General features: G+C 45.7%; 1 protein-coding gene across 2 annotated transcripts in view; it reads left to right on the top strand.

Annotated features, from left to right (window-relative positions):
• SLC24A3 (solute carrier family 24 member 3) overlaps positions 1–18,002 on the top strand; it is a 346,242-nt gene that overhangs the window by 289,082 nt on the left and 39,158 nt on the right. For both annotated transcript variants that reach the window (XM_054024007.1, XM_054024006.1), the window contains exon 7: positions 16,149–16,223. In XM_054024007.1, the coding sequence (XP_053879982.1) occupies positions 16,149–16,223 (75 nt within the window). The remainder of the gene's footprint in view (positions 1–16,148; positions 16,224–18,002) is intronic.

Here is an 18,002-nt window from a genome sequence, read left to right as displayed (position 1 = left end):
ATTAGACACACATTTAAATGGGCAACTGTGAGCCTCAGTTCCCTTAAAATCTGGCCCAGAACCTCCATCTAAGTTCATTCCTCACGGCAACACTGGCCAGCAATTAATCCTTTGACTTCCATCGCTCTGAAATCCTATTACGATATCCGAGGACTGATTAGCAGCTTCCATCAAGGATTTGAAGAAATATGCATGTCAGACATGCCATTGGGCCCAGAAAGCCATCTTCCACAGGGAGCTCCCTCTAGCTTTAAAGGGACTTCCCTGGCTCCTAGAATAGCTCACACAAATCGGAAGTAGCATGCAAGGAGATTCCCAATTTATATCTTGCCACAGCTAATTAAAGAGCCTGATACTGTGTGTGCTCCCTGCAAATCGCAGGGCTTCGGGATGCTTGTAAATTACCATGGATAGCAAGCAATATGTCAGGCAGCACAGAAAGCATTTAGAAACCTGATCTCGGCCTCCAGCTGTGTGGCACAGACGCAGCTTCACTGACTGCTCCCATGCAATTCCGACCGGAAAGGGAAAAGTGCAAAGAATGATCCAAACCTCTGTGCTTCCTTTAGATCATCGTAATGCTTATTACGGGCTTATTAAGAGTACTGAACAGCTGAGGTAGCTGTTCTAGCTCGCCCTCTTGCCTTTCCTGTAGCCACTGCAGGATGGATGTGTGGCACGATGGAGATCCAGCAGCAGCAAACCTTTCAGTATATCCCTTTCTGCACGTCTCTAGTACACTTTCCTTCATCTTCTCTTAAGAACCTGTTTGTTGATACAATTACCTTTGTTTTTGCCTGCTATTAGCAGCATGGAAGTGGCTTGAAGTGGTGTAAAAGAGCTATTCCATCATGGACAGTGGGAAAATATTATTATTATTATTATTTATTAAACATGTATAGTCCAGCAGTGCCTAGAGGACAACCAGATCACAGCCCCTTTATGTTAGACACTGTGCAAACGTATAGTAAATGATAAGACACGCCAGTGGGCTGAGATGGGGATTGTGGGAGGTGGGATAACGTTCTTAGCCAGAATCAGAAGCTGTAATCAGCACCCACCTCCTATCCAATGGCATCTACTGGAATCAACCACTGTTCATTTCACCACGTGGCAAGCTTTCTCTTGGTCATTTTCCTACAGCTGCTTCGGCATGCATCATACTGGCGATCAGCGTAAAGAATGAGTGAGAGGTGACTTTATAAATTAATTGTATTTACAAAGTAATTTCACATACACTTAGGGCTTGATTATGCATTTGCACAAAGCCCTGGGCTGGGGGCAGTGTGGAGTCACACTGCCCAGTGAGGAGCAGCGTGGGAGGCTGAGCGTGGGACAGTTTGGTGGCACGTGGAGAGGAGGTGCACTCTGCACCATGGCACTGAGATTGGCAGCTCTTTGAGGCAGAGACTGTTGTTCTGTGTTTGTACAGCACCTAGCACAACGGGGTCCTGATGCACAACTAGGACTCCTGCGCTCTACAGTAATGCAAATAATAAATAATAATAATAACAGCACAGACTGCTTCCCCACTGCACCAGCCTGGCTTTGTGGGCCAGTGCCGAGGGGAAGCAGGGCAACAGCTACGTCTCACCCTGCCCCTGGTATCTTGCCCCCGGGACAGAGTAAGACAAAACCACTCCCCATTTACAGGGGCTGCTGTGAATATGCCACACTTCTTTCCTGCACCCCGCTGCCTGGGCACCTGCATGCAACAGTGAACAGTCTGGCCCTACATGTCCAAAGCACACATGCCATTGTTCCATCTTATTACAGGTCAAGCTTGAGATTTTCAGAACCACCCAGTACTGGCCTAACTCTGCTCCCATTGAAATCAACTCCAGTGCAAGCAAAGTTAGGTGGTCCCACCCCAAACGATTAGCTGTCTGTAAGAATACCACAGAAATGATCTAGCCACTCAAATTAAGTCATCGCCAGGGAGAGCCTAGCGTTGTCTTTTATCCATAGTGTCAGGTAAGGAAACATTTTGCTGACTGCGACTCAGTTTTACAATGTGTGTCTTTAAAGGGAAAACTAGACACTGTCACTTCAGCAGAGTGAGCGTTTCATCATGGAGTTTAAAAGTTTCCTTTAAATGAAAAGTGCCCTGCTAGTCACTCTAAGTGCAAAGCAGATTAAAACCGTCACTCTAGTCACATTAAAAAATGGAAGCCACCATATTGTTTGTGACAAAGGAAAAGCTGCTCGGCAGATGAATACTAAGAAAATGGTTCAGAGAACTATAATATTATGCCTAGCACCTACTGTCCAAGGATCCCCAGGCACTTTCTGGGATCTTAACAGAACAACATCCCTATGTGAAGCGGGGATTGTTACCCCTGGTTTACAGATAAGGATTCTGTGGGCCAGGCACTTTCCCAAGGTCACTTAGCTGGTCAGTAGAAGAGTCAGGACTAGAACTCAGAGCATATGGATTCTAGTCCTATTGCTTATGGGATGGCTCATGACTGCCATTGTGGCCGGCACACTGGGGACTGAACCGGGAACTTCCAGAGCTAAAGGCATAAACTGCTGCAGCTTGAGCTAAAAAAGGCCCAGCCCCAGCTGAGGCAGTAACAGAGTCACACCCTCTGTGGGTGAGGCACGCGCCAATCAGTGGGTTACATTTAACCACTAGATCAAACTCTCTCCTGAAAACAGAGTTTGGGCTGCCAGTGTGGCTTCTTATGTAATCTTGGGGTGAAATTCTCGCCCCACTGAAATCAGTGCAAAACATCAATTGACTTCGGTGCGCCAGGATATCACCCTTGGAGCGCAACACTAGGAAATCCATGAGGATTGCTTATATCAAAGCTAATTTAAATTACATAAAATCTAGAACGGCCCTGGAAACAGCTCTCAAAGTCTTCACTGCCGTGTAAGTTTTCAGTGCTACGCACAGGGCTGACGGGTCCAGTTGAAACTAAAATATGTTGCAGATATGGAGCTAGCTGCAAATCGGGTGACAAGTCTGGCCAGCTCTCTTCTTCTGGGGAATGCCGGGGGCTGGCAAGAGGGTTTTCTGCCCCTGCTAGGAGGAAAGGAGTAGTCAGGAAGAGTGATGGAGGGGCATGTCTAAATAGAGGAGACAGATGGCCGTGTGGGTAAGACGCTGGACTGAAACTCAAAAGCCTTGGAGTAAGGTGCTGATTCGGCCACAGACTGTGTGATCTTGGGTAAGTAACTTACTCTCTCTGCCTCTGTTCCCCATTTATAAAATGGGGATCATAACGCTTCCTTGGGCTGTTCATATTGTGTGCTCTTTGGGCCAGGGACTGTCCTACCGTGGGTGTGTGTACAGCACCTAGCACACTGGGGGATGATCTCAACTAGGGCCTCTTTGGGTACATCTCTAGTGCAATTAAACAACCGTAGCTGGCCCAGATCAGCTGACTCAGGCTCACTGGGCCTGATCTACAGGGCTAAAAATTGCGGGGTAGGCATTTGGGCTTGGGCTGGATCCCAGGCTCCCAGGCTCCAGCCCAAGCCCAAACGTCTACACAGCAGTGGTTAGCCCCACAGCCCTGAGCCAGCTGATCCGGGCCAGCTGTGGCTATGTCCGCGGTTCCTTTTTTTCCAGTGTAGACATGCCCTTAGTGTTACTGTAATACATACAATGTTAGTACGTGGAGGTAAGGATTGGTGGGAATGTTTTCTCCGGTGGCTGAGAGGGTAGGGTAATGATCATCATTTTGCATGGATCATAGCTTGGACTAGATCATTGGATCTTAGACTTTTTCCTTTTGCAGCCCGTGTTCCTGAGCTTAGCTCATGGGCATGGGTGCTGGCACTAAGGGTTGAAGTGGTTTTCATTCTATCCAGGGTTTACAGTTTGGTTCAATGGCTCTCAGCGCCCCCACTATCAAAACCGTTCCAGCGCCCCTGCTCATGGGAGACGGATTGGGTTTCCCTCTGCAGGGCACACAGAAGCACTTTACACCTGGAAACTGACTAGACTAGCAAGTCAATTGCCCTCGGCAGTAATTCTGTGGGTAAAGTGCTAGTGTTTTGCCTCTGTAGAGAAGTCAGAAAGCAGGGAACGATGCAAAAAGACTCGTAAGAGGAAAAGGGAGAGGAAAGAAGGCACAAAAAAAGAAACAATGGGGGAAACTTAGATGCTATCAGAGTATAAACATTTAATAATAAATCATAAATTAATTGCCCTGATTTTAAACTATCCCCTGCTTTCCAGAACTTCATAAGGTAAGTAGCTTGGTGGTAGCAGTGGCATGATTGTGCACTGCATGCTGAGGTCCTTCCTTCTGGTGACCCGACTGAGTGGGGAATGACCACCCAGACCTCAGCACATCCCAGCAACCCTACCACTGGGCCCCAGACAGTTGTAACTGAGTGTCCCTGTGATCCAGAGATCTTGAGCACTCTACAGCTAACAGCTTGATAGCAGCAACCGCTGAGTTAACAGAATCATCAGCTCAATGTTAACCGGAGGAAGGGGGATTTTTGTAGCCCTTTCAAGTGCAGCTCTGCTCTGGAGAGTGGCTTTGCAAAGACAGCACCGGTGGGTTCGACATCTCTTCTGTTTCAGTGATGTCCATATCCGATTGTGTGGTGTAGGAATAAAAGAACAGATTGCCCATCGTCCCTCCAGTCTGAGCCTGGGCTCGAGAGATGTTTGCTTTTTCTGGCTCATGCATCTTCATTAGTATAATAAAGATGTTGCCCTCAGCTACACCTGTGTCCTTCTGTTGTCTCCGTTCTTCTCTCAGTTGGGATGCATGGGTGTAACTGGCAAGATTTGAAGAAAATGAGGCTTCACAGATGGCCTCACGACTGGAAATTAGTTAACTACTGTAGTCGAACAGGCTCCCCATTCTCCGATGAGTCAACAGGTGCTTGTCAGACTGACCAGCCTGGCTACCAAGCATACTATGGCGCTTGGGGATTTGGGGTAACCCCTGATGACCTTCCTAAAGCTCACAGGTTGGGAGAGACGACAATGAGCCTAAGGCATGGAAGAGTCCTAAGGATCATTTGGGATTCCTCCTTCCAATAAGTCTTTAAGGGCGTCTAGGGAGCTGGTTGGGGCATTCCCCTCCGTCCTATGGACCTACTGAGGTCTGCAGGATGAGAGAACCTTCAGCCATTGGAAGGAGACGGTCAGAGCCCCTCGTGAGCCTTTCGGTGGGAAAGATCACTCTTTTTCCTTTACCCTGCCTGCTGATTGGTTTACATGTTGAAATCTACATCTGTGGGAATTCATTTTTAATTTTAGGTGTAGTCTCCAGTACTCGTGTGCTTTGCTTTACTAGTATCAGCAACGCTTGTGATCCCTAGTCATGCCCCCGGTTCAGAAGTTAATAACTTGTGAAATTAAAGTAAAATGAACTAAACGTTAGTGCTGCGCACTAGATCTCAGCTAGGGGAGCCCAGTAAACTAGGGTGACCAGATGTCCAGATTTTATAGGGACTGTCCTGATTTTTGGGTCTTTTTGCACTCTTGATCAGAGATTTTGTCAGCAGTGTCCAATGCGTTTGAGGTCTTGACAGCAATAATCAAAACTAGGAGAGTTTTGACACGGGCTGGATGTAGTGTCTTCCTTTCTTGCTAATTAGTTCCGTTCTCCCCTCCCCTGCACATGCTGTCTGTTGCCTCGTATTTCTTTCCTGTATTGTAGTGTTCTTTTCAATGACTGAGCAGTCTAAAGCAGTGATACTCAGACTGAGGCTCGCGAGCCGCAAGTGACTCTTTAATGTGTCCGCTGCGACTCTTTGCAGCACATATTAAAACACCGTGTGATTTAATTATTAACCAATCCAAGTTATTAACCAATCAGGATGCGTTTACTATGTTATTAACCAATTGTTGTTGATAAAATAATAATACTTGGTCAGTCATTTTGCTGTGAGAATTTTATACATATTTTATATAATTTCTCCTGTTATACAGTTTAAATATGAATACATAGTACTACAGTATATGAAACAATGAATGCACACTACAGTGGGTCTTTTGGGTAATGTTGATCACTAATTTCACTTCTGGCCAGGGGGAGGGATAGCTTAGTGGTTTGAGCATTGGTCTGCTAAACCCAGGGTTATGAGTTCAATCCTTGAGGGGGCCACTTAGGGATCTAAGGTAAGAATCAGTACTTGGTCCTGCTAGGTCAATGACCTTTCAGGGTCACTTCCAGTTCTATTTAATAGATATATCTCCCTCTCCATATATATATATATATAATGCCTGAGTATCACTGGTCTAAAAGGATCAAGATAAATAACTCCATTTTAGATACAATAAGAGAAAAAATGGTATTTCTTGTTTTCCTTTTTCTAGAGTGTTTTCCTCTCCACATCATTTCTATCGCCTACTCTCACTGTCACTCGCCAAAAATTTCTTCACTGTGGGACACTTGGTCATGCTGAGCCAGATATGGGTTTCAGGAGCATTTGTAATCAGTCCCCATAGGGCAACTTTTCCATGCTGCATGGCTTGACAACTTGATGCTTATATTGCTTTGGTTACTATGGTTGCAGTGCATAACTTAAATGGCAACACCAGGAATTAAGTTGTCTCTTGGATACATTAAGATGTATGTGTCAGCGTGTGAAAGGTTTAAAAATGTAACTAACAGCCCTTCACATTTTCCACAGTAACTCTTTAGGGATTGACCATAAAGAGACAAGGAGAGTGATATATTTTTAACTGAGCAATCTGTAATGTCATAGTTACAGTTTAGCTGTACCCTATAATGAAATTCTTCATCTCACAGAGAAATATAGGGCCAGAGTCTCTCCCCCATCCCAATCCCATTGCACTGCTCCAGCAGCACAAAGGAGACTGAATTTGGCCATATATGGCCTGCTGAGAATTCGCCTGGGGGGTTCTCATCAGGCATAAATCTGCTGTAACCCACCCCCAACCCAGATCTCAGCTTTACTTTGCAATAGCAGCATAGATGTATCATGAGCTATGTGAAACATGAACTCCTCGTACAAGCCCAATTCCTTATATAGGTCCCACTCAACTTGGCATCAGAAGCTAGGTTCTTTCCAGCTCTTAAAGCATCTCCAGTCTGCCATCGGGTACATGTTTGTAATTCCCTTTGATATAATGGGGTTGTTCAGGTGTGATGCAGGGCCGAATCTGACCATCTGTGGGATAGCCCGGCTGTATATGAAGGTCGATTTTGACCTTCAGGATTGTTATTACATATGATGATCTATGAGTCAGAAAAACGCCAGCTTGACTTTCAGATTCCAACCTGAGATGGACCCATGAAGCTTACATAAGGAGTTCACAGAAAAAGCTATGTGAATCAGCTGATACAGGGTATTATCCCTGTATAGTGATCATTCATTAAATGGAGGTTCCATGGCAACCAACAAACTTCTTTACTTGGGAAATGGTAGAACTGTTACCACATCTCTAAGTAACGCGAATGATTATAGGGGTAAAATGTCCAGCCCTCATTCTGCCCACCCCAGCACACAGGATGTTATACAGCATCATATCAACAAAGTTAAATAGAATAAATGTAATTTTATAAAACACTTGTAAAAATGAAAAAACAAAGTCAAATGAGGGAGCCCAAGAAAAAAGACCATCTAGGAGCCTAAATATGGATTTAGGAGCATACTTCTAGGCATCTAAATTTGAGTATTTCAATCGTAACCTACAGATGTGCATAGAGACAGACCCTCAACTGGTGTACATCTAATCTGACCCACTGATCACGTGGGCCCGATTCTCATTTCAAATAAACGTTCTTTCCACGGCTCTGGCAGTGTAAAGCGTTGTTAACTTGAGCATGAATTACACTTACAGCTACGTAAAAAGTCACAATGTAAAGAGGCCTTAGAGTATGACATTTCAAACGATTTGTTTTGCTAGCAGTCTGGAAAATGCCAGTAATGGAAGGGTTAATACCAGAGATCTCTGGGGAACTGTTTTCTTTCAGCTTTCTGAAACAGGACCCTTTGTCTAGATAATGTGGAATGAAAATGAAGCTACTGTTGATTGGATTGAATTCTTGCACAAGCATGACTTGAGGATGTGGCTGGAACACGTATTTATAAAGATAAAGCCAGATCCTCCGCTGGTGTAAGTTGGCCCAGCTCCCTTGACTTCACCAGAGCAGTGCGGATGTACACCAGCGGAGGATCTGGCCCAGAATGTTTGAAGTGCACTGGAGAAATGGAAAATAGAGATTTGAGGAGACAATTCAGCTGTGGGGACATCCTAGGGCTGCGGAAAAAATAGAGCATAGTTTAGCAGATTGTAGATGTTACAGCCCCGTGACAGCTTTTAATCTGCCCTTTTGAGACTATTAGCTAATGAAGTCAAGGACTGAATTACTCAGTGGCCTTTCTCGTCTACAGTCCTGTCTAAATTGGCCCACAGTGACCCAAATTCCTTCCGATTTCTGTGGCTTTGAAAGGTACTGAGTGAGAAGAACTATGCAGCAATCCTGTTTTATCCTCTATTGAACGTGTATTGCATGTCCTTTTATTCTTAAAGCTTGTCTTCACGGCACTGCTAGCTTGAGGTATAACTTGAGTGCCGCCCTTAATGCAACTCCTGTCCACACAGTGAAATCTCTAGCTCAAGGGAGATGGTGTGTTAGACTTAAGTAGCTGGCCTGTGGGGGACAAGGGGAGGCTTTGAAGCTCAAATGCTGCTGATACTGGAATTAATAATACGGAGGGGACAGCTGCAATGGGCTGCTAATAATTAAGGCTGTAAGAAAATCACAGGCCACGAGTCCGGTGCAGCAACAGCAAATTTTAACACTCACCGCAACTGTCAAATCACTCTGCAACTCTTTTGAAATGCCACTTGCAAATTTGCCCCAGCTACCACTCCATCACTGCCCATTGGGGGCAGGGATGGAGGAGAGTGGGGCCAGGGACCCGTGTGGGTCAGGGCCAGGATCTCCAGGGGCTCCCCCCACTCAGTACTCCGGCTCTGTTGGCCTCACACTTTGTCCAGGTGCAGTTCTGCCTCTGTCACGTGGCACGGGCCAGGCCTGCTGAGCAGCAGTGGTTCCTGCACAACCTTGAGGACTTTGCCTTCCATAGGTGCCTAGCCACATTGCGGGATGGGCTCGGGAAGAGCTATGTGGGGGTTGGGGTGTGTGCCTCTCACAGAGCACAGGGTTGTGCCAGCCCCACACAGGGCCTCCAGCAGTCTGAGCTGGGGCCAGCTCTAAGATGTGGGGTCTCAGCCCTACCCCCACCCCACCCAACCCTATCGACTAGAGAAATGGGAGGATAGCCAGCCACTGTTGGAAAGTAAAGGACCCAACCTCTAGTCAGGTACAAAACAAGTATTTACGTTCTGCACCCTCCCCCACACACACACGCAGCACCCCAAACCGCAACTTTAACAAACAGTGGCAGCAACTTTTGAACCAAAATATCACAACTTTCTGACCGCCTTACTAATAACACAAACACTGTGTGGGTATATCTACATCACAGCGTAAGGCGTGCCATCACAGGTAGGCCTGCCTGTGCTAGCTTTAAGCTAGCCAGCACCGGTAACAGTAGCAGTGAAGATGTGATGGCTCAGAATTCAGCACAGGCTAGCAATCTGTGAATACTCAGGGCCTGATTCTCATTTATACTGTCTCTCTTTACGTTGCTCTGGTGGGCTAAAGAGCATAGATTGGGTGTAGGTTGCAGTTACAAGGCCCCGTTATACTGCCTGAATGGTGCAAAGAGGCCTTCGTGTAAATTAGAATCATGCCCGACATCTTCCAGAACATTCCTTGGGCCAGCAGGCTGCAAAATGCCCAGTGTTCTAAGGGTTAATCGTTGACAATGTGGGCACACAGTTACGCTTCAATCTTCTGTGAAAAGAAGGGGTTTTACAAATAATGAAAAGTGAAAATGAAGTTTCTTTTGGTTTGATTGAATTCATGAAGCAACATGACTCGGGGATGTGGATAGAAACCATATTTTATTAAGGGAATGTCTGACGTACCCTCTAGAAATGGAAAATAAGGATTTGAGGAGACAGATTCGTTATGGGGCTGTGGAAGAAATAATCATAGTTAAACTTTAGCTGATTGAAGAAGTTAACAACTGTATGAGCATTTGTCATTCACCCCATCAGTGCTTTTAGTTAAGAAAGTCAAGAACTAAATTAGCCTTCTGTCTTCATGGATCATGGTTGTCTCTGACGTATATATTTTAATAATGTGTGTGCGTTGTGTACTGTACACAGAATCGTCACCTCTCGCAATTTTATTCATAGATTTTAAGGCCAGAAGAGAGCATTAGAAAGGCAATAGCTCCCCCGAAAGTGGGCAGGCAGAAAGCAGGACCATGTCTGTGGAATGAAGGCTTCCTCTAACAATGTCTATCAGACCTACCCCTGCACTTGTACAGCGATGCCCCACCTCCATCACAGACCTGTGTCTTATGGGGCCATCTGGCCTTCGGAAGTTCAAAGAGTCTCTTCTCACAGTTCTAAAATTGAATGCAACCACTTGAATGCAATGGCCCCCATTTAAAGTCGACGTTTGCCAGCAGTGACCACAGAGCGAGACAGGGAAATACTGCAGTGTGAGATTACTGACAAATGTTGCCTTTTTCATGGCAGCCATTGTGCATGCATATTGCAGAGTTTTCCTAAGGAGAACTCAAAACAGAGCAATTGCAATTGCTAATCTTTATCTTGTGTTAGAGGTTTAAATAATCATCCAGTACAGGGAGGGATAGCTTAGTAGTTTGAGCATTGGCCTGCTAAACCCAGGGTTGTGAGTTCAATCCTTGAGGGGGCCACTTAGGGATCTGGGGCAAAATTGGTACTTGGTCCTGCCTAGTGAAGGCAGGGGGCTGGACTCAATGACCTTTCAAGGTCCCTTTCAGTTCTAGGAGATGGGATATCTCCATTAATTAAAAAAAAATTATTAATTACATGTTGTGACAGACCCAGACCAGTGGGGTGCAGGAGTCTGGTAGAGGGCAAATATACTGGCCACTGGATGAGTAGTTTTCTGTTCCCTGAGTGACCAGAGCAGGGGCTGCACTAGAGTAATCAGGAACCTGCTAGAACCAGTTAAGGCAGGCAGGCTAATTAGGACACCTGGAGCCAATTAAGAAGAAGCTGCTAGAATCAATTAAGGCAGGCTAATCAGGGCACCTGGGTTTTAAAAGGAGCTCACTTCAGTTTGTGGTGTGAGTGTGAGGAGCTGAGAGCGAGAAGGTGTGCTGCTGGAGGACTGAGGAGCACAAGCGTTATAAGACACCAGGAGGAAGGTCCTGTGGTGAGAATAAGGAAGGTGTTTGGAGGAGGCCATGGGGAAGTAGCCCAGGGAGTTGCAGCTGTTACAGGAGGCACTATAGATAGCTGCAGTCCACAGGGCCCTGGGCTGGAACCCCGGAGTAGAGGGCGGGCCCGGGTTCCTCCCAATTGACCTGGACTGTGGGCCCTTCCAGAGGGGAAGGTCTCTGGGCTGTTCCCCAACCCACATGGTGAATCTCTGAGGCAAGAAAATCTGCCAATAAGCGCAGGACCCACCAAGATAGAGGAGGAACTTTGTCACACTATCCAAAGCTCAGGAGAATGGATGGACTATGAAAGCTAAAATACCAATGACTCAGTCAAAAATGTGAGAGTCTAGTGTTATAGGGATAATTCCACTGATTTTTGCCTTTGGACTGTAATTCTGATTGTGACAGAGTTATGCTGCTTTAAATGTAAGCCTTCCAAAAAGGAGATTCTGAATATAAGACTCGGTAGTATATCTGATCTTTTCCCAAGTATGTTTGTCCAGTGCGACCTAGCTAAAGAAAGGCTTTTCTGTTTCTGAGAAATATTATAAAAATATTCTCAATGACCTTGCACACAGTTTTGAAAATGTGTGTTGCTCGAGAATTGAATCTTAAATTCAACCACCTTCTAAGGTAAGTAATCCCTATTCTAAGGACTTGATCTAGATATTTCCAGATTAACTCATCCTGTTGTTGTTGTGTTATCATCTCATAACTTCTGAGTTGTTATGCTTGATTAGATCTCCTAGTCTGATCTCCTGTATAACACAGGCCAGAGAATTTCACCCAGTTACCCCTTCACTGAGCTCGATGATTTGTCTGACTGTTAAAAATGTGTGCCTTATTTCTAATTGGAATTTGTCTAGCTTTAATGTTTTAGGTGTCTTCTAATTTAACTCTGTAGCCAGGCACTTTGCAGACTTAATTAGGTTTAATTCAGAGACCGAGGCAGTTAACGACAAGCTAATATCCCTGCAAACTTAGTTCCCAATTCTGCAACCTGCTCTCTGATGGAAAACAAACCACTGCATCTCATGGAGTTCCATTGAAATCAATGAGATTCTACGTAGTCTGTATCTGTAGCAAATTTTCACTGTTACTCTAGCCTATATACTAATATGGAGCACCTATAGATATGGTATACTGTGTTCATTTCATATACATGACTTTGTTATCCGCAAATCATTGGCGGATGATGTGAAGTTGTGAAGCATTGTCAATACAGAGGAGGATCAGAATATTATACAGGAATAGCTGGATGACCTTGAGTCACAGAAATGAGATGAAATTCAATAATAAGGTCCTGCACTTAGGATCTAATAATAAAAATTTCTCCCACAAGCTGGGGCAACAGAGGAGAAGAAAGACCTGGGTGTGTTGGTGGAACACAGGATCACCATGAGCCACCAACATGATGCAATGGTGGAAAAGGCAAATATGATCCCAGGATGTATCAGTCGAGGCATTTCCAGTAGAGAGAGAGAAGTACTAATGCCATTGTACGTGGCACTGGTAAGATCTCAACTGGAATGCTGTGTACAGCTCTGGTCACCCATGTTCAGGAGACATGAATTCAAACAAACAGGTGCAGAAGAGCTACTAGGATGACCAGGGGAATGGAGGGTCGATCTTATGAGACTGGAAAAACATGGCTCGTTTAACATAGCAAAAAGAAGGCTGATGGGGGGGGGGGGGGAGGGATATGATTGCTCTCTGTAAACCCTACGGAAGGTGAAGAGCTATTTAAGCTTAAAAAAAAAATGTTGGCACAAGAACAAATGGACCAGGAACAAATTGAGGCTGGAAATTAGAAGAAGGTTTCTACCCATCAGAGGGATGAGGTTCTAGAACAGCCTCCTAATAGGAGTTGTGGGGGCAAACAACTTAATTAGTTTTAAGAGCGAGCTAGACAAATTGATGAGTGTGATTGTATGTCCTGGTTGCTTGTGATGGTAGGTGGCAGGGCTCACCAGCCCTCAGGCTCACTTCCAGTTTACACCTTCTGTTCCTAAAAGCTCATGTTTCAGGGTTTCAGCCAGACACCTGGAGGGGTCAAGATGGGATTCTCCCCTCCTCCTTCCCCCCGACATACAGTATACTCTGGATTGGGTCTCCTTCCTCTGAATCATTAGAGATGGCCATGTTGGAGATGGGACACTGGACAGGGCCAGTGCTGTGAGGTGGCACCAAGCATTCTGTCCCTAGGGTGCTTGGCTGGCTGGTTCTTGCTCACATGCTCACAGTCTAAGTAGTCGCCGTGTGTGGGGTCAGGAAGGAATTTTCCCCCATGTTAGGTTGGCAGTGACCTTGAGGGTGAGGGTGAGGTTTCACCTTCCTTTGCAGCAAGGGGTGTAAATCACTTGTCAGGATTATCTGGATGTATCTCATTCAGTCAGCTCCCTGCCACTGGGGGGACCTCCGGCATTGGTGCAAATAGTCCCTCTTATTTTCTGCCCGTGGCACATGATAGTGTAGTCTCCTGTGGGCTGTAGCAGTTTGGTCTAATTTTGGTTGTTGGGTGGTGGTGGCCTGTGATATACAGGAGGTCAGACTAAATCATCTGGTGTTCCGTTTGGCCTTAAACTCTGACTTTCATGACTTCTGTTTTCCTGTCCTACTCAAAATCATTATACACAGCCCTACAAGAGTCTACTTAACTATCTAAGTGTGTAGGAAAAGTCATCTTCATATTATATGGTACTACTTGCATATGTGACCATACAATTCAAGACTAAATTGTACCAGATATGCACTAAGGGGCAGAGTTAAGGTTATGTTACTTTAGCATTTCCTGATTTTTTTTCAGTGCTTAAGTTTGCGACCATAACACAGTATATTGTATGAGATTTCCTAAGTGTTTTTTTTTTTTAAAAGAGAGAGAGATAGTAAAAAAGTAGGAAAAAAATAAGAAAAGAGTTTCATTGTCCAGGACTTCAAACTCTGTTGGTTTACAAAAGTTTGTGAAGAGTGGTTGTGATTTTTGACTTTTAGAAGCACAAATCAGATTGACTGCCACTGATAGTTGTGCTCCTGAATCCCATTGACTTTCACTGTGCCTCATGTGCCTAAATCACTTGCACCCTTTTAAAAATCCCATCTAGAGTGCGTAACTAGTTGATTGTTGTGCACCAATTGTGTATGTCTGAAGGTCTTTGGCAACACACCACCAAAATGCCCAGCATGGTGCATTTCCAGAGATCTACAAAAGGCAGCTCCTCTCCACACTGCATTAGGAGTTGTGCTGCATCTCAGATGCATTGGAGCAAAACTCCTTTTGTGGGCTCTTCACAAAATGACAAGTAGCCTTCCTCACAGGTCTCTTTTGAAATTAAATTAATTAATGTTGGTGAATGCATCTCTGGAGATATTTAAGAGTAGGTTAGATAAATGTCTATCAGGGATGGTCTAGACAGTATTTGGTCCTGCCATGCGGGCAGGGGACTGGACTCGATGACCTCTCGAGGTCCCTTCCAGTCCTATAATCTATGAATCCTAGGGTGGGAGGTGCTTTCTGTACAGTGTTAGTCTGCGTTTCTCAATCACAACCCAAAATTGGGATGGGGAGGCAGAACATTTCAAAGGGTTCACGCGATGGCTCCGGTCCTGCAGGATTGGCTGGGCTCAGCTCCCTACTCTGGGTGTTGGGATCTGCAGGGTTACAGCGCCACTCAGATTTGGCCCAACCATCCCTCAGTCAGGAAGATGCAGGGGTGGGGGGCTGGGTCAAACTTGAGTGAGTGGCACTATGAGCCCATGCACCAGGTCACAACTGTGCTCACACAGATTTGGCCCAGCTGCCCCCCCACACAAGGGAGTTCAAGGCCAAATCTAAGCAGCACTGCAACCACAGAGGTTGCAACACCCAGAGTGAGGAGCCGAGCCCAACCAGCCCTACAGGACTGGAACTGCAGGAGTCGCTGCTGCGGGGTGACTGCAGGGTGGGATCTGCAACAAAGACCCCCAGGCCTCCTGCCCCGCCCCCTGGGGCCAGGACCCACCACCCCACCACCAGCCTTTTTACTGGCTTATGACAGGCCCTCAACCTTGACAAATGGGTCCTGAGCCTGAAAAGTTTGAGAAGTTCTCATGTAAATGGCTCTGCAGGGTGGGAGGCAGCAGAGAACCAGGGCCCCCTGCATCCTCCCAATTTTCTGTCTATTCCTTTCCATTTAAAATATAAACATTCCCCACGTTTCGCCATTAAAATCGGATATTGTGTGGTCCTGAGCCCAGGGCGGCAAAAGCTCTCTCCAGGGGCTTGCAGGGTTTTTAACAGAAGATCAATACCTCAAATGATTGAGGGGGGAGGGATAGCTCAGTGGTTTGAGTATTGGCCTGCTAAACCCAGGGTTTGAGTTCAATCCTTGAGGGGGTCATTTGGGGATTTAGTGTGGGATTGGCCCTGCTTTGAGCAGAGGATTGGACTAGATGACCTCCTGAGGTCCTTTCTAACCCTCATATTCTATTCTATGATTGGGCCCTCAATCCCTCCACCACCCACATGTCCTTACAGGACTCTAGAACTGTGACTTTCTCCTAACCAAATGATTTGGACCCAAGTTCTGCCTTCAGTTACAGCTATTAAAAAAACCTACTGATACACAGGGATGATTAGACCTGCCTAGAAGTAACTGAGGGCAGAATGTGACCCTGGATAAGCAATGCAAGTGCTGACCATTACCCTGACTTTGCCACCTTTAGGTGCCAGAGACTGTCTCTCCTCTGGCCTTTTTGTGCCTCTGGGTAGTGGTCTCAGAAATGCAATGCATTCCTAAACTTGGATTTCCCATATCACGTGCTAATGTATGGAGCCAGCTAGCACTATGAAATGACAGTCCATCCTTTGACACAGAGAACTTGTGATGATGAGAGCCTGGCTCACTCCTCCTTTTTGTGTATTCTCTCAGGTGGTTGCACTGTCATCGTGGAGTCTGCTGCGAGATTCAACCTATTACACACTGTCTGTTGTTGCACTCATTGTGGTAAGTTTTTGAAGGCTATTATGACAGTGCTGCTGCTCAGGAAACCTAAGTGTCTCCTACGATCCTCATCATTATTGTCACTGGGGACAGATTAAGACATAGGTACTATAAACTTGTGCCCTGGCTCCAGGAGTCATGTCACAGCTAAACCTCAAATACCCCCCCACTCCCTCCCCCCCCAAAAAAAAGCTGCTTCTAGCCTTCCTGGTTGCAAAGGAAAGCTTAAAAAGGATACAGCAGTGCTCACTTGAGTCTGCAGAGAGCATGAAACAATAGCTCTGAGAGGAGTGGACAGCCCCATTCATCTCAATGGGATGGTAACTCTGAAACCCACAGTACATCTATACTGCATCTGGGAGAGAGCCTCCCAGCCCGGGTAGACAGACTTCTGTTAGTGGGGCTCACGTTAGCCCACTGAAAATAGCTGTGTGGATGTTGCACCAGTGGAGGCTCGGGCTTGCCACCCAAGCTCGGACCCCTCATACCCCCAGAAATGCACGAGCACAGGTCCCGCTAGCACAAGTCGGTCTACCCGGGCTAGGAGGCTTGCTTCCCGCTGCAGTGTAGACGTACTCCCAGAGCTCTGGCCTCCAATCAGGCCATGGAGTGGGTGCTTAGTCCTGTTTCGTTCCTTATGTGGGGAGAGGATGGAAGGATCTGTGCATTTCCAACTTCAAATTTGAGTCATTTCCCCCCATCCCCTTGGTCCTCTGGCTCTGCTACCAAGAAGCCCTCCATACTCCAGGAGGGACATGCTTTGCCCCTGTGGGAAGGAAATCAGTTCATGAATACAAAATGTTACTGTGAGTCCTATACATGCACACAGACTCATGGGATTTAGTGGGTACTAGTGCCAAACCCTACTGGTGAGGATGCAAGATGGTTTCATTGATAACACCTTGTGACCAATTGTTATAATTCTCCAAAATATTTAGCAGTTGTGAAAATCAGGCCACTTATATAGCACCCTAACCGTGGATTTAGAAGCCAATGGCCTGGTTATCAACAGTGCTCCCTGTTCAGCTCCCATCATGTGCTGTGGGAAGTGTAGGTGCTCAGAACGGCTGAAAATCAGGCCACAAATGGAAACAATGTTAGCATAAGAATTGAAATGTGAAAACGACAGCAGTTAAATGGCACATTTTCATCCAAACTCGCACAAAGTCAGGAAATACAAAAGTTACATTTCCCAGAGCAAAGCTGCATATTGCATAAATGTTGTTTTCATCTATACATTACTGTCGTCTTGGACATGTTGCCTAAAATAAACTATTCCCTACTAAATAGGGGAAAGGGAGAGTGAGATCTTCTTGTGTTCGCTTTAATACATTTGTAAGGTCAGGTCAGCATCATGGTGAGAAGATGAACGTTTGCAATTCCAGAATTTGTGTGACTGTAACTAGGCAACATTAAAGTTTCCTGGCTGTATTTTCTTTTGCCTTTAGCATGTGTGTGCCTGCATACTGGGTACGTATTCCATGTGCATAGCTAGTCCCTCCCCCTGAGACTTCCAGCAAAGAGTTTGCCTCAACTTGTTTGAGTTTTGTAATCTCAACACTGCAAGGTCAGCCTTCTGCAATGTATGAAAAATAGTTTGTCTTCAATCTAATTCATACCTCCACACCCAGGCAAGAATAAAAGCAATGTAATTGACAGCAATGATGTGTGAAACCAACAAAGGCTGCTTTGTTACTTCCAGGGCTTAAGAATAATGAAGCACAAGAAAGTGGTTTTTCAACAATAAATGAACAACCCCATATATTGTAAAAAATTACCTCC

The sequence above is a fragment of the Malaclemys terrapin genome, chromosome 3 (assembly GCF_027887155.1).
Source record: "Malaclemys terrapin pileata isolate rMalTer1 chromosome 3, rMalTer1.hap1, whole genome shotgun sequence".
NCBI lineage: Eukaryota > Metazoa > Chordata > Testudines > Emydidae > Malaclemys > Malaclemys terrapin.
Note: the sequence above shows the minus strand (reverse complement) of the source record. Positions and strands in the feature narration are given on the sequence as shown.